Source organism: Marmota flaviventris, chromosome 3 (genome assembly GCF_047511675.1).
Source record: "Marmota flaviventris isolate mMarFla1 chromosome 3, mMarFla1.hap1, whole genome shotgun sequence".
NCBI lineage: Eukaryota > Metazoa > Chordata > Mammalia > Rodentia > Sciuridae > Marmota > Marmota flaviventris.
This window is the reverse complement of record NC_092500.1, coordinates 60,668,974-60,693,237: the sequence shown is the minus strand read 5'-3', so window position 1 is coordinate 60,693,237 and position 24,264 is coordinate 60,668,974. Positions and strand designations below refer to the sequence as shown.

Here is a 24,264-nt window from a genome sequence, read left to right as displayed (position 1 = left end):
AAAAAATATAAATATATAACTATTTTTTCCTTAGCCAGTTAATTTGCTTTGTGGTTGTGGGACCTACAACTCCTTGAGTAATCATGTTTTTCCTTGCATAGATGCTCCCTTTATCTGCCAAATTTGTCCCATTCTAGTTTATCATGATGTGTGTTCTTATCAGAAAGATCCTTGGTGATCCTATATATGTTCTAAAAGCTCCAGTTGTTGAACTAGATGCTATGTTTCTCATAAATAAGGAAAATTATTCATCAAAGTTCTGCGTCATTTCTTATAAAGTAAAATGAGTTTATTTCTCTGAATCAATTTATTTAGCTCTTTGTGACAGCAAATAAAGAAAATAGTAAACTAAACATAATAATTGCTGGAAAAGAACCATGAGAAACAAAAACAGATGCATATTTTGAATAAGACAGTGCAAATGGTAATCCCCTTCATGAAAGCAGTGTGGGTGTGTGTAAAAATAATAATTTGCTGTCAGGTTTCTGGTTTCTTCCTCTAGCATATGAGCTGTATCAATATTGGTCTCTGATATTGGCAGTTTGACCTCTAGGAAACTCAGGTTTAAATTTAATCCTTAGTCCCATAGCTATATTTTCCATGAGTCCATTATTAAGTATTTAGATAAATGATTCAGGGTAACAACATCTTTTGCAAAATTACTCATCCTCTTACTTACCATATATCTTCCTTCAGATGGGTATTTTGCTGAAAAGTCACATGGAACACAAACACCTAAATAATCTAGTTCCATTGGAAGACTCATTAAAGCACCAGACACTTTAATTTCTCTTTTGAAATGCTTGGCTACACAAGTGTCTGGTGCAAAATTTAACTACTGATCATGAGTCAGTGTAAAGTCTTGTATCTGGCTACTTTTAAGCTTCTTGGTAACATGAATACCAGATATATACCTGTTTAATGGCTACCAGTGAAGAAAAAATTCCACTCTTAAATATGATTTAGGGCCATACTTGTCCTAAATTAGAAATGGTATATTGCTATTTTCATTTCCATTGTTTTTAGTAATCTGTCTCATTTCTCATCGCCTCTCTATACAAACTTAATAAAAAGTTTGTGTTTACTCATTTTTTTGTTTGATGCAATTTTTAGGTGCAAATTAACAAAAACAGTGCAAATTTTAGCACTGTTTTAGATTCTTATAACAACTGAGAAAAATGACAAAGACACCTATCCACATAGATTAGATAGAGACAAACAATGAATATGATAATTCATTATGTTGATTCACAATAAGTAAAAATTTGAATTTGTTAGATGTTGGAGATACTATAGAAAAAAAACAAAATCTCAAGAAAGGTTGCCACTTTATCATGGAGCTATATTTCCAGCCCCTTTTCTTTTATCTTTTATGATTGGTGTGTAAGAATGACCCATATAGCAGGATTCCTTGTAACATATTCATATAATACATATACATAATCTCATCAGTTTAATTCCCCAGTACCTCCTCTTACTCTTCCCACTTTCATCCTCTCATCCCCCTCTTTTGCCCTACAAACCTCTCTTCTTCTATCTTCATGAGATTGCTTTCTTTTCTCTTCTCTCTTTAGCTTCCACACATGATAGGAAACAAGATTCTTTATTGGTCTGAATTATTTTGCTAAACATGCACTCTAATTCTACCAGTTTTACTGAAAATGGCACAATTTCATTCTTCTTTATTGCTGAATAAAATGCCACTGTGTATTTATATCATATGATCTTTGTACATCCACCTGTTTTTGCACATCAAGGCTGGGTCCATAACTTGGCTATTGTGGATTGCACTACACTAAGGATGGGTATACATGTACAGCTTGCTATATCGTGCTGACTTTATTCTTTAGATAAATGTCAAGAAGTGGTATAGCTGGATAATATTTCTATTCCCAAATTTTCAATGAAAACTAATTAAATTTTTAATCAATTATATAATGTTTATAATATTTCCTTTTGCAAAATAGTAAAGGGAATTTCTGGAAAAAGTAAGTAAAAAATCACAAAATATATTTTCAATGTATACTAAATAAAATACACCAATATTTAAAAATATTGTCTATTCTATACCTGAGGATAATGTCTTTTCCTGAGCAAAACATGATATACATTTTTTGGTAAAACAATTATTATTAAAAGGTTCTGATCAACAAGTATTGGAAGAGTGGCATATCAGAAAGAGAGAAGATGACTAATTAGAGTGAGAAATAGATTAAATAAATATGTCTATAAACTCTTCAGAAAAAAAGAATGAATGAACAAGAATGAAAGAGAGGGAAATACTGATTTGAATTGGCTACTGAAATATTATTCTTCTATATTTTAATTACTCATCAATATGCCTTTACCTCAAGACACCACATTTTTTCATCTGCTTTTGAAAAACACAATCTTCCTTGCCATGTTCATGAAAACTTTCTTGACTTGCTGATTCCTCAGGCTGTAAATAAAGGGGTTGAGCATAGGAGCCACTGAGGTGTTTAGCACAGCCACTCCCTTGCTCAGTGATAATCTCTTTCTTGCTGAGGGTTTAATATACATAAAAATGCAGCTAAAATAAGAGATGGAGATAACAATCATGTGGGAAGAACACGTGGACAAGGCCTTTGTCCTCTGAGTAGTAGAAGGAATCTTCAAAATGGTTCTGATGATATATATGTAGGACAGAATTATTAGTGCCAAAGTGAACATCAGAGTAAACAGAGCATAGGAAAACCCCATTATCTCTAGGAATTGTGTTTCTGAACAAGAAAGTTGGAGTAGGGGGAAGTAATCACAGGTAAAATGGTCAATGATATTGGACCTACAGTAATCAAGCTGTAGCAGAAACATGAGAGTAGGGAAGATGATTAAAAATGAGGCCAGCCAGGAAGCAAAGACAAGCATTGTGCAGACTTTGCGATTCATGATGGTCATGTAGTGCAGAGGTTTGCAGATGGCGATGTAACGATCATAGGACATGGCAGCCAGAAGGTAAAATTCAGTGACTCCCAGGAGAATGAGAAAAAATAACTGAGCTATGCAGCCATTAAAGGAAATGGTTTTATCTCCTGAAATAATGGTACCTAGGAACTTGGGTATACTGACAGTTGTGAATGAAACTTCTAATAGGGAGAAATTCCTGAGGAAGAAATACATGGGAGTCTGAAGATGGGAATCCAGCAGGGTAAGGGTGATGATGGTCAGGTTCCCAGTGATGCTGAGCATGTAGGTGAGGAAGAGAAAGATGAATATTACCACCTGGAGCCTGGGATCATCTGACAATCCCAGGAGGATAAACTTTGTTACTTCTGTGTGGTTTCTCATTCTTTTTTGCTTATTTTTTGTCTTATCAAACCTATAGGAGAAAGCACAAAGAAAAAAACACAAGTTTTAGTTTAATAAATATCTAAGTTTGGATCTGGAATTATTCTGAAATATCATATCATTTCCACCTTTAGAGTAAATGGAAAGGCACCTGAGGGTGACAATGATCCTTTAATTTCCTCTGTTACAGTGAAAAATACTTTAGTCAAAGTGGATTAAGACATCATTTTGTATCAAAACTTCAATGAGATGCCATTTTGCCCAAGTTAGAATGGTTATTGTTAACAAAATAAGCAAACCAAACAGCCCTGCCCCACAGATATACTGGTGAATATGTGGAGAAATAACTCATAAATTTTAGTTCAAAAGGTAAATTAGTAATGTATGGAGAACAGCATGGTGGTTCACAAAAAATTAAAAACAAAACTACTAGATGATCCAGCTTTTCCTCTCCTAAGCATATATTTAAAGGAAATGAGGTAAGCATATCAAATCTGTAGATGAATGGACAAAGATAATGTGGTACATGTATACTGGAGTATTATTCAGCTATGAAAAAAAACAAAATAATTTGCAGCAAATTAGTTGGAAATGGAGGATATATGTTAAGTGAAATAATCCAAATACAGAAAGTCATGTATCAAATGTTCTCTATTATGTAAGGAAACTAAGAAAAGTTGAATACTGAAAAGTAGAAATATTGATTTCTGGTGATTGGGAGGGAAAATGGGGGGTTGAATGGGGTGGATGGAAGGAAGAAGGGTGGTTGATCAATGCAAACTATATGCATCTATTGAAAATCATACTGAATTAGATTAACATATCTAATTAATATACACACATAAAATGCATTTATAAAAAATAAGAAAAAATTATAGGTATAACAAAGATTGCAAGTGTTTGTAACCACATTTTTCTGATTACAGTTATTATATACCTTTCATAGATGTTCCTGCAACAGTTCTTTCCAAATAGAATCATCTTTAAGTCATTGTTCCAATGTAGGTAGACATCTCCCTTTATTAAAAGGATAAGAATCACATGATCACCTCAATAGTTGTAGAAAAGGTCTCTGATAAAATATATCACCCATTCATGTTTAAAATGCTGGAGAAACTAGGAAGAGAAGCAGCTTAACTCAACATTGTAAAGTCTATGTATGACAAACTCAAAGCCAATACCACACTGAATGGAGAAAAATTGAAATTATTTCCTTTAAAATCAGAAGCAAGACAAGGTTGTCTACTGTCACCATTCCTATTCAATATAGTCTTTGAAAACTTGTCAGAGCAACTAGGCAAGAGAAGAACATTAAAGGGTTTCAAATAGGGAAAAAAATCAACTTATCTGTTTACTGACAACATGATCCTATATCTAGAAACCCAAAAATATCTACCAGAAGATTTTAGAGCTGATAAAAATTAATTTCTCAAGTGTCAGGATACAATACCAACATTCATAAATCATTTGCTTTCCTATACTCCAAGAGTGCTTCTCTTGAGAAAGAAATCAAGAAAACTATCCCACTCACAATAACCTAAAAAAAAAAAACACCCCCCTCCAAAAAAACAATCACTCAAACAAACAAAAAAATATTGGAATTAATCTAACCAAGGTAGCAAAAGCTCTACAATGAAAATTATAGAATACTGAAGAAAAAAATTGAAGATCTTCAAAAATGGAAAGACCACCTATGTTCTTGGATTAGGCAGAATTAATATTGCCCAAATGGCCATATTGCCAAAAACAACACACAGATTCAATGCAATCCCCATCAAAATAACCATGGCATTCTTTACAAACTAGAAAAACAGTCCTGGAATTCATTTGGAAGAATAAGAGACCCAGAATAGTCAAAGCAATCCTGAACAAGAAAAGAAGGTTGCTGGAGGAATCTCAGTACTTAATCTCAAATGACATTGTAGAGCTATATTAATAAAAACATTATGATATTAGCATTAAATTAAAATATATGCAAATGGAATAGACTTAAAGACACAGTAATAAACCCACATACTTACAGCTATCTGACATGTGACAAAGGTACCCAAATACACTTGTTGGAGAAAAGATAGCCTGTGTCACAAATGTGCTGAGAAAACTATGCATCCATATGGAGAAGCATGAAACTAGATCCCAACCTCTCACACTGCACAAAAGTGAAAGTACATGAAAAAATGCTCACTATCTCTAGCAGTCAGAGAAATGCAAATCAAAACCACCCTAAGATACCATCTCACTCCAGTAAGATTGGCAGCCATTATGAAGTCAAGCAACAATAAGTGCTGGCGAGGATGTGGGGAAAAGGGTACACTTGTACATTGCTGGTGGAACTGCAAATTGGTGCGGCCAATATGGAAAGCAGTATGGAGATTCCTAGGAAAGCTGGGAATGGAACCACCATTTGACCCAGCTATCGCCCTTCTCGGTCTATTCCCTGAGGACCTTAAAAGAGCATACTATAGGGATACTGCCACATCAATGATCACAGCAGCACAATTCACAATAGCTAGACTTCGGAATCAACCTAGATGCCCTTCAATAGATGAATGGATTAAAAAACTGTGGTGTTTATACACAATGGAGTATTACGCAGCACTAAAAAATGACAAAATCATGGATTTTGCAGGGAAATGGATGGCATTAGAGCAGATTATGCTAAGTGAAGCTAGCCAATCCTTAAAAAACAAATGCCAAATGTCTTCTTTGATATAAAGAGAGCAACTAAGATCAGAACAGGGAAGAAGAGCATGAGGAAAAGATTAACATTAAACAGAGACGAGTGGGGGGAGAGAAAGGGAGAGAGAAGGGAAACTATGGAAATGGAAGGAGACCCTCATTGTTACACAAAATTACATATAAGACTTTGTGAGGGGAAAGGGGGAAAAAAAACAAGGGAGAGAATTAAACAACAGCAGATGGGGTAGAGAGGGAATATGAGAGGGAAGGGGAGGGGGAATAGTAGGGGATAGGAAAGGTAGCAGAATACAACAGTCATTAATATGGTATTATGTAAAAATGTGGATGTGTAACCGATGTGATTCTGCAACTTGTATTTGGGGTAAAAAATGGGAGTTCATAACCCACTTGAATCAAATGTATGGAAGATGATATGTCATGAGCTTTGTAATGTTTTGAACAACCAATAAAAAAAAAGTGGATCAAAGACCTAATTTGGAATAGAACAAAAATTCTGCAACTACTAGAAGAGAACATAGGGTTAACACTCCAACATGTTTGTGCAGCCACCAACGTCCTTAACAAAACCCCTTAAACTCAAAAAATAAAACCAAAAATCAATATGTGGAATGGCCTCAAATAAAAGCTTTTACATAGCAAAGGAAATGATTAAGAGCATGAATAGAAAGACTAAAGAATGGGAGAAAATCTTTGCCTTATTCTCCTCTGAAAGGGGATTAATATCCAGAATATATAAAGAACTCATTATATTTAACACTAAAAACAAGTAATATAATTAATAAATTGGCAAAAAAAAACTAGATGGACATTTCTCAAAAGAAGAAACACAAATGATCAACATGTAAAAAAGTTACTTAAAAACTCTAGTGATCAGAAAAAGGCAAATCAAAAGTACAAGAAGATTTAATCTTACTCCTGTCAGACTGGCAATTATGAAGAACCCAAATAATAATAAATTCTGGTGAGGATGTGGGGGAAAAGGTACACTCATACATTGTTGGTGGGGATGCAAATTAGTACAACCACTTTGGAAAGCAGTATGAGGTTTCCTCAAAAGACCAAGAATGAAACCACCATATGACCCAGCTATCCCACTCCTTGGTATTTATCCAAAAGAACTAAAATCAGCATACTATACCGATATAGTCACACCAATTTTTTAACAGTGCAATTCGCAATAGCCACGTTTTAGAAGCAGTGCAGGTCAACAATAGAATGAATTTTTAAAATGTGATATATATACATACATACATACATACAATGAAGTTTCACTCAGCTGCTGCAGTCCGGCTGCAGCAAAATAACCGGGGGGTGACGAACAACTTGTGTACGTTGATACAGCAGGAGTAGGAGCCATTTATTGCAGGACAGGAGCGGTATTTATACATTCCGCACAGCTTATCTTAATTAGCATAAACTAGATACATCAGTCAACCAATAAGGAATCTCCACACTTAATGGCTTGTTTTTGTTACTTCTCAAACCACTCCCTCTGGCATTTTGCCAGGCACCATCCAAACTTGTTTACGAACTCTAACATTCCCCTGGCAAAATGCCAGGTGTTATTTTTGACTTGTTTACAGACTCTAACATTTCCCCCTTTTGTTTAATTTAAATAATGACCATAGTGGTTTTTACAGAAACACCATAAATAACCTGCTACAAACAGAAAGGGAGGATACAAAATGCCACAATACCAAGCCAATTGATGGCTCCATGCAAGAAGCCCTTGGAAAAATTATACCAGCAATGACACCTTTAGCAAAGATACCGAGTTACAATTTGTTATAGATTACAGTTTGTTGTCTCAGTCCAGGTAAAGCAGTGTCTCAATAGATTAACTCACAGTCCAGGTAAATCACAGTCCAGGTAAGTTCTGCAGGCAGCTAGCTTAAATCACAGTCCAGGTAAGTTCTGCAGGCAGCCAGCTTAATCCGAAGTCTCCTCTGGTTTTCAGCCGAAGTCTTGTCCAGTTTTCAGCAACACTGGAAATTCTTCCACCCTCATCCTCACCGGCACTGGGACGAAGGCAGGAACTCCGGATGGCTAAAGAAAATCCTGTAGCATTCTACTAAGAAAACAACCTTCTGAACAATTTAGTACATTATCTCAAGGTTTTCTACATTTGAAATAAGCATTAATAGTGTGCATTACTCATTAGCTTCCAGGTATGGGAGAACCATTGTAGCTTAGTTATTGGCATTGAAAATGACCAAACATCAGGGACGCTAGTAGCGTCTTCTGCTGGCTGTAGCATCCGGGTAGCCCCAGATCGCCCTGGGGAGGGTCCTGGACTCAAACTGCTACTGGGCACAGGGAGCAAGAGCCTGCGAGACTGTGCCTCCAGGTCAGGTCTAGATTTGGGCTCGCAGCAGTGGAAGAGCCAGCTCCCCGGCCAGGAGGCCGGGAAGAGCCAGTTGCCGCCGCCTCTTGGAAAATCCTTGCTGCACTGTGACTGGCTTGCACACTCGGTAGCCGCCTCTCCACTTCAGGCACCCTCCGGTAACGAAAAGTATTTAGTAATAGCCTTTTGCTGCAACTTTTTTCCTGATAATCCTTCTTCTTCTGAACTTTCTTTTTCTTTCTGACTAGAGTTCCTGGGCTTTTATCAACATATGCCCTAACTATTCTTGGTTCCACTGGGGTGCCTTCTTCCCTTAGTAATTTACTTCTCACCCCTTCCATATTTTCATCACAAAGACAATACAATACACTGAGACAAAACAAGACACAAACATACTGTATCAATCTTCTCCATTTTCTTGAAATGACCATTTTTCCTCTCGCCCTATCTGCCTAGGGACGAGCAGATTTGCTCCCGTCCTATCTATGGACGGGCAGCTTTTTTCGTCACTTACCCCCGAGTGTCCCGGGGCTCCCCGTACGGGCCACCATCTGCTGCAGTCCGGCTGCAGCAAAATAACCGGGGGGTGACGAACAACTTGTGTACGTTGATACAGCAGGAGTAGGAGCCATTTATTGCAGGACAGGAGCGGTATTTATACATTCCGCACAGCTTATCTTAATTAGCATAAACTAGATACATCAGTCAACCAATAAGGAATCTCCACACTTAATGGCTTGTTTTTGTTACTTCTCAAACCACTCCCTCTGGCATTTTGCCAGGCACCATCCAAACTTGTTTACGAACTCTAACATTCCCCTGGCAAAATGCCAGGTGTTATTTTTGACTTGTTTACAGACTCTAACACTCAGCCATAAAAAAAAAATGAAATTATGGCATTTGCTAGTAAATGGACGTAACCGGACAACACCACACTAAAGGACATAAGCCAGACTCAGAAAATCGAATGTTGGATGTTTTTTCATATGCAGAAGCTAGAGAAAAATAAGGGGAATGATAAGGGGTCATAAAGATTTAGGGAAAATCAGTGGAGTACAGGAAGATGATGAGAGAGAGAGGGAGGAAGGATAGGAAAGGGGAGGAAATACCAAATGAATTTAACAAAATTACACTATGTACATGTATAAATATACCATAGTGAATTTCACCTTTATATATATATATATATATATATATATATATATATATATATATATATATATATATATCTGTAAAGTACAAATTAATAATAAACAAATAAATGAGTGAAAGGAAGACCAATAGAGGAAGGAGTATGGGGGTAGAGGGGAAGGAAAAGGAGAAGGGACACTGGGGACTGAAGTGGAATAAATTACATTTCTTGCTGGTATAACTTTGTCAAAATGAACCCAACTATTATGTACAACTATAATAAACTAATAAAACAAAAAACTTAAATTACTTTGAGAATTATTAAAAATAGGAAAGATAGATTATTTATATAAAGTGAGTGCTTTGTCCTTAGCTATCTATCAACTTTTACTACCACTTTTTTTATCAGCTTTTCCACTCCCACTACCAACCCATTGGAAGTCAGAAATACTGAAGCCATTGCCATGAGCAACCTCGGGTGTCAGAGACAGAGGGGGAGAAAGAAGTAAATAGCAATGTACCCTCTAAGGCTGAATGAGGTTTGTATCAAGTGAATCTCTTGCAAAATTTTATATTTTGTAGACCTGAGTGTGTTTTATGACCTTTGTGCCTCTTCTACCTAGTTTTCTTTCTAGTTAATAAATGTTATTATTATTGCTAATATTTGAGGATATCCTCACTTAAAAGGATAGAAAAACATACCTTGAGAAAATTTGTTTTAATTATTTATTTTTAAAAAATGGTAAGTTTTTATGCTTTCATTTTTAAAAACAATATTTTGGTCAGGTGCAGTGATACATGCCTGTAATCCCAGAAACTCAAGAAGCTCACACAGGAGGATCAGAAATTCAAAGTCAGCCTCAGCAACTTATCAAGATCCTGTCTCAAAATAAAAAATAAAATGGTTTAGGGATGTGGCTCAGTGGCTAACTGAACCTGGGTCCAATTCCCAGTACCAAAATAAATAAATAATAAAAAATAAATTAAAAGGACTGGGGGTAGTTCACTTATAAAGCACCCCTGACTTCTATCCACAGGGTCATAGATATTTCCATAGAAAAGAATGAGGACATGAAATTTTGAATCCATTCCATTTTTTAAGTTAGAAAATTGCTTATTCCTCTGTGCTCAGCTTCCTCATCTAGAAAAATGTTTTTTTCTTCTGTACAAGTCAATCTCATAGGATGATTATAAGTATTAATTTAGTTAATACATGGAAAAGATTTGGAAAAATATTTAACAATTAATGAAAGCTGTATAGACTTCATTCTGTGGATAAAGTATTCCCTAACCCTGAGCCAGAAATCTTTGGTATTATGTGGGTGTCCTGTACAAAAGTCTATGTCTTAGATAAATAGAGTTTTGGGGTTTTTTTGTTGGGTTGTTTTTGTTTTTGTTTTGTTTTTGTGTGTGTATGTGTTTGTGTGTGGTTTGCTGTGGATTGAACCCAGGGTCTTGTGCATGCAAAACAAACACTTTACCCAGACCTAACTGAGTTATATCCCCAGCCCCAACTAAGCTATATCCCCAGCCCAATAATTAGCAATAAATATATTTAATACCAAGAAGATTGCATAATAACAACAGAGTAGGAATTACCTGATTACATCAGACCTATCTTTATTAGTTAAGGGATTTCTTAGCTTTGTGGCATCATCAGCCAGGATTTGGTCATTGCACATTAGGCATGTTTTTTTCATGGCATTTCAACATTGGTATACATGGCCCAATTTGTTTCTCAGAGCCTCATTAATATTAATCTTTCTGGAAGGATTTTGAAGCTTGCAGACTAATACACACTCACATACACATATATGCATGCACTATAACTAGAATTTTGAGTAACATGTTGTAATGACACCCCAAATCCCCTTTCCATCACATAAGGTAAAATACTGATTGTACACTTACCATTAGAACCTTATACTCATTCCTCCCAACCCTTAGACTCTATTGAAATCTTTTGTGAATTCCATTATTCTGTGCATTCTTGAAAGTTAGGATTTTCAAGGCTATTTTTCAACATTTTCTAGTGACTAGCATAGGTATAGTCAATGTAAAAGAAACATTCATCAAGGTAATTAATATTGAGTTTGTTGTTGAATCAAATGCTGCCTTTAGGCACAGTTCCCTATTTTATGCTCTGTGCCAGCCTGGACAGTACTTATGTTTTATCTTTTCTCTTACAAGAGGTATTTCCCAACATTACTTACATTGCAAAGTATTCTTACATACTTGATCCAAATTTATTATACTGAGTAAGTTTAAAACAAAATACAGGTAAAGGAAACTATGTTTCCTTGATATATAAGTTTAAAGAAAACATATTTTTCTAACATTTCTTTTATTCTCCTTTCAAGCTACTTTATTCCTGCTCTAGTAATGTCACTCTTACTGCTTCAGAGTTTGTAATTATAAGCAAGAGTTTTCCAGAACACCCTGAAGTGACAAACTACCTTCTCACTAAATAAACAAGTTTGGGTTTCTATTGAAGGGATTTCAATTACTTACAGATATGGAATACCTTTATTGTATAAATATATTTTACATTATTTTTTATATAGTAAAAAATATAAATGCTGTTTTTTTTAACTCATTTCAACTTTATGTGTGTCTATTTCTACTTAAAGTTGCTATTAATATAACATTTTTGAATGATAATAATAATACCAGGACTTATTCTTTTTTTACTACTGACTAAAGCTGTGAAGGAATGTGGGAGGAGGTATGAGGGAAGACATCAAGAGGTACAGGAGGGGTTTATGAGAGCATCAAAAAAAGAACATTTCTATATAAAGTCTCTAAAGACCAGAGATAAGACTAAAAGAAGCTCTAGTAGCAGATGATCTCTAATCAAGAATTAAGGGTGGAATACTTTGCTTTTAATGTAAGAATACTTATGAAAATTCAACAGATTGTAATCATTTGCCAGTATTAAATAAGATTGATAAAACTGTGAACATTTATACAATTTTGATATTTAATAAGGTGCATGTGATTTTCAGAACCTTCAACTATTCCAAGGATTTATTTGTGTAGCAGATGAAGTATATCTTCAAACATTTAACTCAACATTTCAGTTTTCATATCTGATATTTTTTCCTTGCTTATGTTATTCAACTCCAATTTTCTTTTACCCATTACATAAAAATGACTTCTTACTTCTTATTCAAATATCTGACACATTGCTTTAGTCATTCAAAATAAAAATTAAAAGTGACATTTAATATTTGTGAAATAAATTGGGGGCAACAAAACATGGTCAGGACTTTCCTATTCCTTCCAAATCCTACCATCAAAAAATATTTAAAATGACCTTCCAAATAGTTTAGATGAGATATGGGCAATATATTGGATACCCAATGTGAAAAGAAATTCTTACTAAAGGATACATTAAGTTTGAAGAATCAAAGAGATCCTTCAGAAGATCAAAGCGTTCTTTAGAGACCGAGATAAGAGACTTTTGTTCCATTTGATTTGTGATGTGTGTGTGTGTGTGTGTGTGTGTGTGTGTTATTTGTAATAATTGTTTTTGTTTTTGTTGCACTGGGTTGAAATTTTCCTTAGCAATGCAATGACTTTGAAAAGCTACTTTTTCAAGTGTTTCTATATTTACTCAATTCTCTCTTCTCCATCAAAACCCTCGCAGAGGTCATTAGAGAAATTCTATAGATCATATCTCCACAAAACGTACTTACAGATCGCGTTACACTCTTTCTTTCCACTTTCTGAATGTCAAGAGCTGTCCAGTGTCTAGGTTAACTCATTAGAGAACAGGCTAATTATTTAATTCAACATGTGGGCCACTCTAGCTCAGCTTCATAACCACAGTAAAATGCACTTCTGGCACTGCTTAGGCACTCTAGGTCCTGGGCCATGCCATCCAGGGGGTTGGTTCCTTTGAGAACATCTGTCAGCATGAATAAAGCAAAGATTCCTCAGGAGAACAGATTGAGGAGTTGGAAGACTTATTGAATTTTGTTTTTACTGTTTATCAAAATCATTAAGGTGGTTTTCTGTAAAGAAATGGGAATAATTTATATTTATTAATTTCAATAATGATGGGCAGGTTCAATTCTCTACATTCAAACCAAAGGGAAAAGAGATTATCAAACCACATTTGATGATCATTTCATAGACTCTAACACTCATAGCTGTAAGAGGTCATAACTTCATTTCATTAACTAGCCATCTATAATTTACACAAGAGAGGAAGAGGAAATGATGATAAAATTATCATATTAAAACATTATTAATTTATTATTTATGACATAAAGTATTTGTGTTTGTCAGAGAGGCCTAAGTTTAAAATACAAATGTGCCATGCAACGGATTTGTAACTTTGAGTTACTCAATTTCATTAAGTTTCAGTTTCTCTGTTGAAAAATGCAGTTGAAATTTCAAGTGTATTTTTGATAACTAAATAAATTATATAAACAAATATGCTCCACAAATCATGTGACACTTAGAATAGATGTTTTAATTATTCTTTTATTCTTTTAAATAGAATTAATTCTCAACTCTGGGAGGGGTATTCAGAGTACTTTTGGTCAACTAAATGCATTATTTATTTCAGTGACTGAAAACTTACATTTTATCTCAATTAAAACATAAGTATGAAATTGTTGTCTTTATTCCTAGATAAAGTATTGGAGTTCAAAGATTTTTGTGTAACTTCCATAAATTCATACAACTAGCAAATGTCAACTATGATCTCAGACTCCCCAAAACTAAAGTATATTTTCTTAAGCACAGAATTACAAGTCTGTATTTAATTAAAAATACAGAGATGCAGATAGCAATTTCTGCTTTTATCAGTAAAAATGAACAAACTAATATAATAAAAAGCATACTAACCATTTTATGTGCTTTTTAATATATAATTTCAAAATGGAACCCAAATACATTCTTTTTAATATGATTAAATGTTGATTTTTAAGTATTGCATCAATGCTGAAATTTGAGTGTTCCTGTGCCATATGTATGTCCAACTTACCTCTGATTTTCATGTCATTTCAGTACTACTCAGAATGGCTGTTGAACAGTAAAAATATTACCCAATACTATTGTTGTGATCCAGGGAAACCAGAAGTCCTAAGAAAGATTCCCTCTTTCTTCCATTGAACTCATTTAATTTTTGTCATCAATGTTTTTATCTTTGTTTCTCCATTTCGTCCAGAGTGGATCTATTTTTTTTGACTGTGGAAATTGAGAAGCAAAAATATAAAATAAAGAAAATATAAGAAGGTGTTTTAAAGTTGTTTAGCATGACTTCTACATAAATTTTGTGTAGCATGAACTACTTAATGTTTTACCCATGCTCTCTCCACTGGCTCAAGGGACCCATTCAGTGAAAATCACAAAAAGAATGTACCATACTCAAAGGAATATAAAACATCATACACTTTGGTACTGAAATTCAAAAAGGAAGCTTGGGGAACAGTGTCCAGTGAGACAAAGAAGAAAAATGATAATAATCAAATGATAACAAACCAAGTCTGAAAATTTTTTCCCTTGATGATATTTTCTGGGATGGAAATAGCAACAAAACACAGAATCTTAATTCCTGCTGCAGATCTCTACGCAGTGCCCCATGACATTTTTCAAACTGAGCAACTGGTGTATTTCATTAACTGCATTCATTATATTCATTATTTTTATTCAGTCTTTCTTTAATAATTTTTACTACAATTATAGTGCTCACACTTTATACATTTTTTTGCTTACCCCATTGCTCAACATCAGTGAAGAGTTTCTTCTTTTTATTGATTAATGTTGTAATTTATATAAGTATAATACTTTTTAAAAACTATTTTTTAGTTGTAGATGAACACAATACTTTTATTTATTTATCTTTATGTGTGCAGAGAATTGAACCCAGAGCCTCATACATACTAAGTGAGTGCTCTACACCTGAGCCACAACCTCAGCCCAAGTATATATATTGAGTTAATATATACCCTGAAAAAATAAATAAAATGATAGGGAAAAAAGTTGAAAAACAGCGCAGATTTTTAGCAAAAGCTATGCAAAATATAAAAATAGGGCAAGGAGTGTTTTGTTGTTGTTGTTTTATTTTATTTTTGTTTTAATTTTTTATTGTTGGTTGTTCAAAACATTACATAGTTCTTGATATATCATATTTCACACTTTGATTCAAGTGGGTTATGAACTCCCATTTTTACCCCGTATACAGATTGCAGAATCACATCAGTTACACATCCATTGATTTACATATTGCCATACTAGTGTCTGTTGTATTCTGCTGCCTTTCCTATCCTCTACTATCCCCCCTCCCCTCCCCTCCCCTCCCCACTTCTCTCTCTACCCCCTCTACTGTCATTCATTTCTCCCCCTTGTATTACTTTCCCCTTTCCCCTCACTTCCTCTTGTATGTAATTTTGTATAACCCTGAGGGTCTCCTTCCATTTCCATGCAATTTCCCTTCTCTCTCCCTTTCCCTCCCACCTCTCATCCCAGTTTAATGTTAATCTTCTTCTCATGCTCTTCGTCTCTACTCTGTTCTTAGTTACTCTCCTTATATCAAAGAAGACATTTGGCATTTGTTTTTTAGGGATTGGCTAGCTTCACTTAGCATAATCTGCTCTAATGACATCCATTTCCCTGCAAATTCTATGATTTTGTCATTTTTTAATGCAGAGTAATACTCCATTGTGTATAAATGCCACATTTTTTTTTATCCATTCATCTATTGAAGGGCATCTAGGTTGGTTCCACAGTCTTGCTATTGTGAATTGTGCTGCTATGAACATCGATGTAGCAGTGTCCCTGTAGCATGCTCTTTTTAGGTCTTTAGGGAATAGACCAAGAAGGGGAATAGCTGGGTCAAATGGTGGTTCCATTCCCAGCTTTCCAAGAAATCTCCATACTACTTTCCAAATTGGCTGCACCAATTTGCAGTCCCACCAGCAATGTACAAGTGTACCCTTTTCCCCACATCGTCGCCAGCACTTGTTGTTGTTTGACTTCAAAATGGCTGCCAATCTTACTGGAGTGAGATGGTATCTTAGGGTGGTTTTGATTTGCATTTCTCTGACAGCTAGAGATGGTGAGCATTTTTTCATGTACTTGTTGATTGATTGTATGTCCTCCTCTGAGAAGTGTCTGTTCAGGTCTTTGGCCCATTTGTTTATTGGGTTGTTTGTTATCTTATTGTCTATTTTTTTGATTCTTTGTATACTCTAGATATTAGGGCTCTATCTGAAGTGTGAGGAGTAAAGATTTGTTCCCAGGATGTAGGCTCCCTATTTACCTCTCTTATTGCTTCTTTTGCTGAGAAAAAACTTTTTAGTTTGAGTAAGTCCCATTTGTTGATTCTAGTTATTAACTCTTGTGCTATGGGTGTCCTATTAAGGAATTTGGAGCCCGACCCAACAATATGTAGATCGGAGCCAACTTTTTCTTCTATCAGGCGCAGAGTCTCTGATTTGATATCAAGCTCTTTGATCCATTTTGAGTTAACTCTTGTGCATGGCGAGAGAAAGGGATTCAGTTTCATTTTGTTGCATATGGGTTTCCAGTTTTCCCAGCACCATTTGTTGAAGATGCTATCCTTCTTCCATTGCATGCTTTTAGCCCCTTTATCAAATATAAGATAGTTGTAGTTTTGTGGATTGGTTTCTGTGTCCTCTATTCTGTACCATTGGTCCACCCGCCTGTTTTGGTACCAGTACCATGCTGTTTTTGTTACTATTGCTCTGTAGTATAGTTTGAAGTCTGGTATCGCTATACCGCTTGATTCACACTTCCTGCTTAGCATTGTTTTTGCTATTCTGGATCTTTTATTTTTCCATATGAATTTCATGATTGCTTTCTCTATTTCTACAAGAAATGCCGTTGGGATTTTGATTGGCATTGCATTAAACCTATAGAGAACTTTTGGTAATATCGCCATTTTGATGATGTTAGTTCTGCCTATCCATGAACAGGGTATATTTTTCCATCTTCTAAGATCTTCTTCTATTTCTCTCTTTAGATTTCTGTAGTTTTCATTGTATAAGTCTTTCACCTCTTTTGTTAGGTTGATTCCCAAGTATTTTTTTTTTTTGAGGATATTGTGAATGGAGTGGTTGTCCTCATTTCCATTTCAGAGGATTTGTCACTGATATACAGGAATGCCTTTGATTTATGCGTGTTGATTTTATATCCTGCCACTTTGCTGAATTCATTTATTAGCTCTAATAGTTTCTTTGTAGACCCTTTTGGGTCTGCTAGGTATAGAATCATGTCATCTGCAAATAGTGATAATTTAAGTTCTTCTTTTCCTATTTTGATGCCTTTAATTTCTTTCGTCTGTCTAATTGCTCTGGCCAGTGTTTCGAGAACTATGTTGAACAGAAGTGGTGAGAGAGGTCATCCCTGTCTTGTTCCAGATTTTAGAGGGAATGCCTTCAATTTTTCTCCACTCAGAATGATGCTAGCCTGAGGCTTAGCATAGATTGCTTTTACAATATTGAGGTATGTTCCTGTTATCCCTAGTTTTTCTAGTGTTTTGATCATAAAGGGATGCTGTACTTTGTCGAATGCTTTTTCCGCATCTATCGAGATGATCATATGGTTCTTCTTATTTTTAAGTCTATTGATGTGGTGAATAACATTTATTGATTTCCGTATATTGAACCAGCCTTGCATCCCAGGGATGAATCCTACTTGATCATGGTGCACAATTTTTTTGATGTGTTTTTGTATCCGATTCGCCAGAATTTTATTGAGGATTTTTGCATCTAGGTTCATTAGAGATATTGGTCTGTAGTTTTCTTTCTTTGAAGTGTCTTTGTCTGGTTTAGGAATCAGGGTGATGTTGGCCTCGTAGAATGAATTTGGAAGTTCTCCCTCTTTTTCTATTTCCTGAAGTAGCTTGAAAAGTATTGGTATTAGTTCCTCTTTAAAGGTTTTGTAAAACTCTGCTGTATACCCATCCGGTCCTGGGCTTTTCTTAGTTGGTAGTCTTTTGATGGTTTCTTCTATTTCCTCAATTGATATTGGTCTGTTTAGGTTGTCTATATCCTCCTGACTCAATCTGGGCAGATCATATGACTTAAGAAATTTATCGATGCCTTCACTATCTTCTAATTTATTGGAGTATAAGGATTCAAAATAATTTCTGATTATCTTCTGTATTTCTGAAGTGTCTGTTGTGATATTGCCTTTTTCATCCCGTATGCTAGTAATTTGAGTTCTTTCTCTTCTTCTCTTCGTTAGCATGGCTAAGGGTCTGTCGATTTTATTGATTTTTTTCAAAGAACCAACTTTTAGTTTTGTCAATTTTTTCAATTGTTTCTTTTGTTTCAATTTCATTAATTTCAGCTCTGATTTTAATTATTTCTTGCCTTCTACTTCTTTTGCTGTTGTTTTGCTCTTCTTTTTCTAGGATTTTGAGATGAAGTATGAGATCATTTATTTGTGGGTTTTTCCTTTTTTTAAGGAATGAACTCCAAGCAATGAATTTTTCTCTTAGAACAACTTTCAATGTGTCCCATAGATTCCAATATGTTGTGTCTGTGTTTTCATTTATCTCTAAGAATTTTTTAATTTCCTCCTTGATGTCTTCTATAACCCATTGATCATTCGGTAACCTATTGTTCATTCTCCAAGTGATGCATGATGTTTCCTTCCTTCTTTTATCGTTGATTTTCAGTTTCATTCCATTATGATCAGATAAGATGCATGGTATTATCTCTACTCCTTTATATTGTCTAAGAGTTGCCCTGTGACATAATATATGATCTATTTTTGAGAAGGATCCATGTGCTGCTGAGAAAAAAGTGTAACTGCTTGATGTTGGGTGGTATATTCTATATGTGTCAATTAAGTCTAGGTTATTAATTGTGTTATTGAGTTCTATAGTTTCCTTATTCAACTTTTGTTTGGAAGATCTGTCCAGTAGTGAGAGAGGTGTGTTGAAGTCTCCCATGATTATTGTATGGTGGTTTATTAGACTCTTGAACTTGAGAAGAGTTTGTTTGATGAACATAGCTGCACCATTGTTTGGGGCATATATATTTATGATCGTTATGTCTTGTTGGTGTATGGTTCCCTTGAGCAGTATGTAGTATCCCTATTTATCCCTTTTGATTAACTTTGGCTTGAAATCTATTTTATTTGATATGAGTATGGACACTCCTGCTTGTTTCCGAACTCCATATGAGTGATATGATTTTTCCCAACCTTTCACCTTCAGCCTATGTATGTCTTTTACTATCAAATGCGTCTCCTGTAGGCAGCATATTGTTGGGTCTTGTTTTGTGATCCATTCTACTAGCCTGTGTCTCTTAATTGGTAAGTTTAAGCCATTAATATTTAGGGTTATTATTGAGATATGGGTTGTTCTTCCAGCCATATTTGTTTATTCATGTTACTAAACATGGTTTGTTTTCCTCTTTGATTATTTTTCCCCCCTTTACTGTCCTACCTCCCACTGTTGGTTTTCATTGTTATTTTCCATTTTCTCTTCCTGTAATGTTTTGCCGAGGATGTTTTGAAGAGATGGTTTTCTAGCTGCAAATTCTTTTAACTTTTGTTTATCATGGAATGTTTTAATTTCATCTTCCATCCTGAAGCTTAATTTCGCTGGATACACAATTCTTGGTTGGAACCCATTTTCTTTCAGTGTTTGAAATATGTTATTCCAGGATCTTCTAGCTTTCAGAATCTGTGTTGAAAGATCAGCTGTTATCCTGATTGGCTTACCCATAAATGTAATCTGCTTCCTTTCTCTTGTAGCTTTTAAAATTCTCTCCTTATTCTGTATGTTGGGCATCTTCATTATAATGTGTCTAGGTGTGGATCTCTTATGATTTTGCACATTCGGCGTCCCGTAGGCTTCTAGGATTTGGGATTCTGTCTCATTCTTCAAGTCTGGGAAGTTTTCTCGTATTATTTCATTAAATAGATTGCTCATTCCTTTGGTTTGGAGTTCTATACCTTCCTGTATCCCAATGACACTTAAATTTGGTCTCTTGATGTTATCCCATATTTCTTGGATGTTCTGCTCATGGTTTCTTAACAGTCTTGCTGAGCTGTCTATGTTCTTTTCAAGTTGAAATACTTTATCTTCATTGTCTGATGTTCTATCTTCTAAGTGTTCTACTCTGCTGGTAGTATTCTCAATTGAGTTTTTAAGTTGGTTTATTGCTTCCTGCATTTCTAGGATTTCTGTTTGTTTGTTTTTTATAACCTCTATCTCCCTGTATAGTTGATCTTTTGCTTCCTGGATTTGTTTGTGTAACTCATTGTCAAAGTGATCTTTCATTGTCTGATTTTGCTGTCTAATGTCTTCCTTGAGACTCCAGATCATCTGAAGCATGTATATCCTGAATTCTTTATCTGACATTCCATCTGCTGCGGCTGTTACCTCTTCTAAAGTTGAGTTGACCTGCATTGCTTGTGGTCCTTTCTTTCCTTGTCTTTTCATACTGCTTGCGTTTCTTTCTGCTTGGTGAAACTGTTGTGTTTTTGAAAATTTTTCCCCCCTATATATTTATATTGCTCTTGTATAGTTGAAAAGTCTCTCTTGCAGGGTCGGGCGGCGGTCTGCCTACCTTGCAGGCGTGGGCGGCGGCTCTGCTCTGCCCCTACTCCAATTGGGGTGACGTGTGTACCACGCCGGCAGGCCACAGGGCCTGATCCGCAAGTCGGTTGTAGGTCTGCCTACCTTGCAGGCGCGGGCGGCGGCTCTGCTCTGCCCCTCCTCCAATTGGTGTGACTTGTCTACCACACCCGCAGACCACTGGGCCTGTTCCGGGCGCGGGCGAAGGCTCTTCTCTGCTCCTACTTCAATTGGGGTGACGTGCCTACCACCCCGGCCGGCAGCTGGGCCTGTTCCACCGGTCGGTCGCAGGTCTGCCTACCTTGCGGGCACGGGCGGCGGCTCTGCTCTGCCCCTACTCCAAATGGGGTGATGTGTCTGTCGCGCCGGCAGGCCACTGGGCCTGTTCCGCTGGTCAGTCGCAGGTCTGCCTACCTTTCGGGCACAGGTGGCGTCTCTGCTCTGCCCCTCTGGCTTGATGACAAAGTGAGAGAGACTCGGGTGTTTGTGACTCACTTTCTTTACAAGGAGACCAACTGTTTCTGTCGCCGCTGGTATTGATGAAGTTCTCTCCTTCACCACTTTCTGATGACATCAGATCTCTGCCTTGTTGGTATCCCATGGGAATGGCAGCATTTTGTTCCCTTTGCCGAGTGACCAAAGCAACGGGTGAGTCTTTACCGGCCCTCACAAGCCCCCTCTCAGTCCTGTTGCCACTGCCTATGAAGGCTCGGTTGGTATTTACCTCCATAGTATTCAGCAGGACCCGGACCGAGAAGCAGTTTCCACGGGTTCTTTATCCCTGGGCCACAGCAGTTCCAGGAGCTGGAATTCGGCCCCTCCGTGCTAGGTGTATGTTCTGATAGGAGCAGGCTCCAAGAAGCAGTTTCCGCGGGTTATTTAGCACTGAGCCTGAGTAATTTGTCTGTGAGCCGCAGGCGAATGGCAGCCTGAAATTACCTGTTCTATGGCTGAATGAGCTGCGATCAGTCGAAAATAGGGATGGTGACGTCAGCTCTCCAAGATGGTGGCCGCTGGCTTCCTTTGTGGTCTGACCGGTGTGGAGAACCGAATTTGACAGCTCCCTTCCCCTGTCTCAAACCCAGAATTCAGCACTGAGTACAGTGATTGCACAGCTGGCAGAAGCCCGCAGAAACTGCAGCACTGTATCTTTGCGTTGCTATCTCCTTGTTTCGCAGCGCGCGCCTCAGACTCTAGCCGTGGGGCGATTTGCTGAATAAGCAGCGTGACCCTCCGTGCAGACAAATCTCTCGCGTTTGAGCCCCCGTAGCTGATCCTCGTGCGATGGAAATCCTTCCTATAGGTTTTGGAGCACCCCAATTTTGCTGGAAATTCCTAACAAGATAGCTTTTAGCCGTTCTAACTCGTCATTCTCCCGCACAGTGACGCGGTACACGGGGGTAATGCTCTCCCTTCGCCGCCATCTTCCTATACCTGTTGTTGTTTTAAATAAGGTTATTATATTGGTTATTATTGCTCAGTGATCTTAAGTAACTAAACTCTTCAAAGCATTAATTTACACATTTATAAAAGGGACATAACCTCTTCTAATTTGCCATATGGCTGTGATGATTAAGTTAGATATGGGACAGAACATACCTAGTCCAAAAAAAGATATGCAATATGTGCTTTGTATAAGAGCAATTATTTTTTAAGAGATTTCATTCTTATCTAAAAAGAAAAATAAATAAATATATATATAAATTTCTGCCAGATTTGCAGGTGGCATAAGAGCAACCATGGCAACCAAAATAATCATTTTTATATGAATGTTTGAAGGAGAACATATAAAACTGCAAAGAACACATACTCTCAGCATAACTAAGAAACAGATAATATTTTAAACTTCCAGTTACTTTTAAGTGGAAAAACAAATGCCCAAGTCCATCAGAGAATGGGAAGAATTGGACAGATACCGAAAACAGCACACAAAATAGTTTGTTCTATTTGAATATTTATATTCATTATTTTTATACAGTCTTTCTTTAAAAATAAATAGAACAAAATAGTTTGTTCTATTTGAACTATTTCATAGTTAATGTAATTTTAAAAAGGAAACTATACTAGTGACAGAGAACATAAACTTAAGATTATTAAAACACTAACAGAATGTAAAATATTTTCATTATAAGAATAACTAGCAAAGTGATTTAAATTCTCCAGTCACTGGTTTTCTAGTCAGATTATAAAGTGACAATTATGTGGGAACTACAGATAGGTTTAAAAGGTGAAACAACATAATCACTTGCAGATTAACTAAAACAGAAGCCCTGCACCTAATAGAAGAAAAAGTAGACCAAACTCAGGCCCTGACTTCCTTAACAAGACCCCTAAAGCTCAAGAAATAAAATCAAAAATCAATAAATGAGATTAATTCAAATTAAAAAGCTTTTTCTCAGCAACAGAAATAATAATGTGAAGAAAGAGCTTACAGATTGGGAGAAAATCTTTACCACATGCACCTCCAATAAAGCATTAATCTCTAGGATATATAAAGAACTTAAAAACATAATACCAAAAATACAAATAACCCAATCAATAAATGGGCTAAGAAATTAAACAGACATTTCACAGAAGAAGAAGGTACAATAAATCAGCAACTATATGAAAAAGTGTTCAACATTTCCAGCAACTAGAGAAATGCAAATCAAAACTACACTAAGATTTCATCTCACTCCAGTCAGAATGGCAATCATCAAGAATACCGGCAACAATAAATGTTGGAAAGGATGTCGGGAGAAAGGTACATTCATACATTGCTAGTGGGACCACAAATTGGTAAAACCACTATGGAAAGCAGTATGAAGATTCCTCCACCATTTGACCTAGCTATCTCACTCTTTGGTTTATACCCAAAGAACTTAAAATCAGCATACTTCGGTGATGCAGCCACATCAATGCTTATAGCAGCTCAATTCACAATAGTTAAACTATGGAATCAACCATCCTTCAATATATGAATGGATAAAGAAAATGTGGTATATATACACAATGGAATAATACTCAACTTTAAAAAATAATGAAATTATGGAATGCGCTGGTAAATGGATAGAGTTGGAGAATATTATGCTGAATGAAATAAGCCAATCCCAAAAAAACAAAGACCAAATGTTATCTATAATATGCAGATGCTAAATCATAATAAGGGAGCACTAGAGAAGAATAGAGTTACCTTAGATTAGATGGAGGGAAGTCAAGGAAGAGAAGGAGAGGG

The 24,264-nt window shown here is 36.1% G+C and overlaps 1 protein-coding gene across 1 annotated transcript; it reads right to left on the bottom strand.

Moving 5' to 3' along the window:
• Positions 1 to 2,367: 2,367 nt before the first annotated feature.
• LOC114087610 (olfactory receptor 6C1-like) lies at positions 2,368 to 3,306 on the bottom strand. Its single transcript, XM_027929129.2, has one exon. It carries the CDS (start codon positions 3,304 to 3,306, stop codon positions 2,368 to 2,370), a length of 939 nt encoding a protein of 312 aa, XP_027784930.2.
• Positions 3,307 to 24,264: the final 20,958 nt, after the last annotated feature.

Excerpts from the sequence above, each read along its gene's own strand:
- LOC114087610 (XM_027929129.2), bottom strand. The coding sequence starts at position 3,306 with ATGAGAAACCACACAGAAGTAACAAAGTTTATCCTCCTGGGATTGTCA.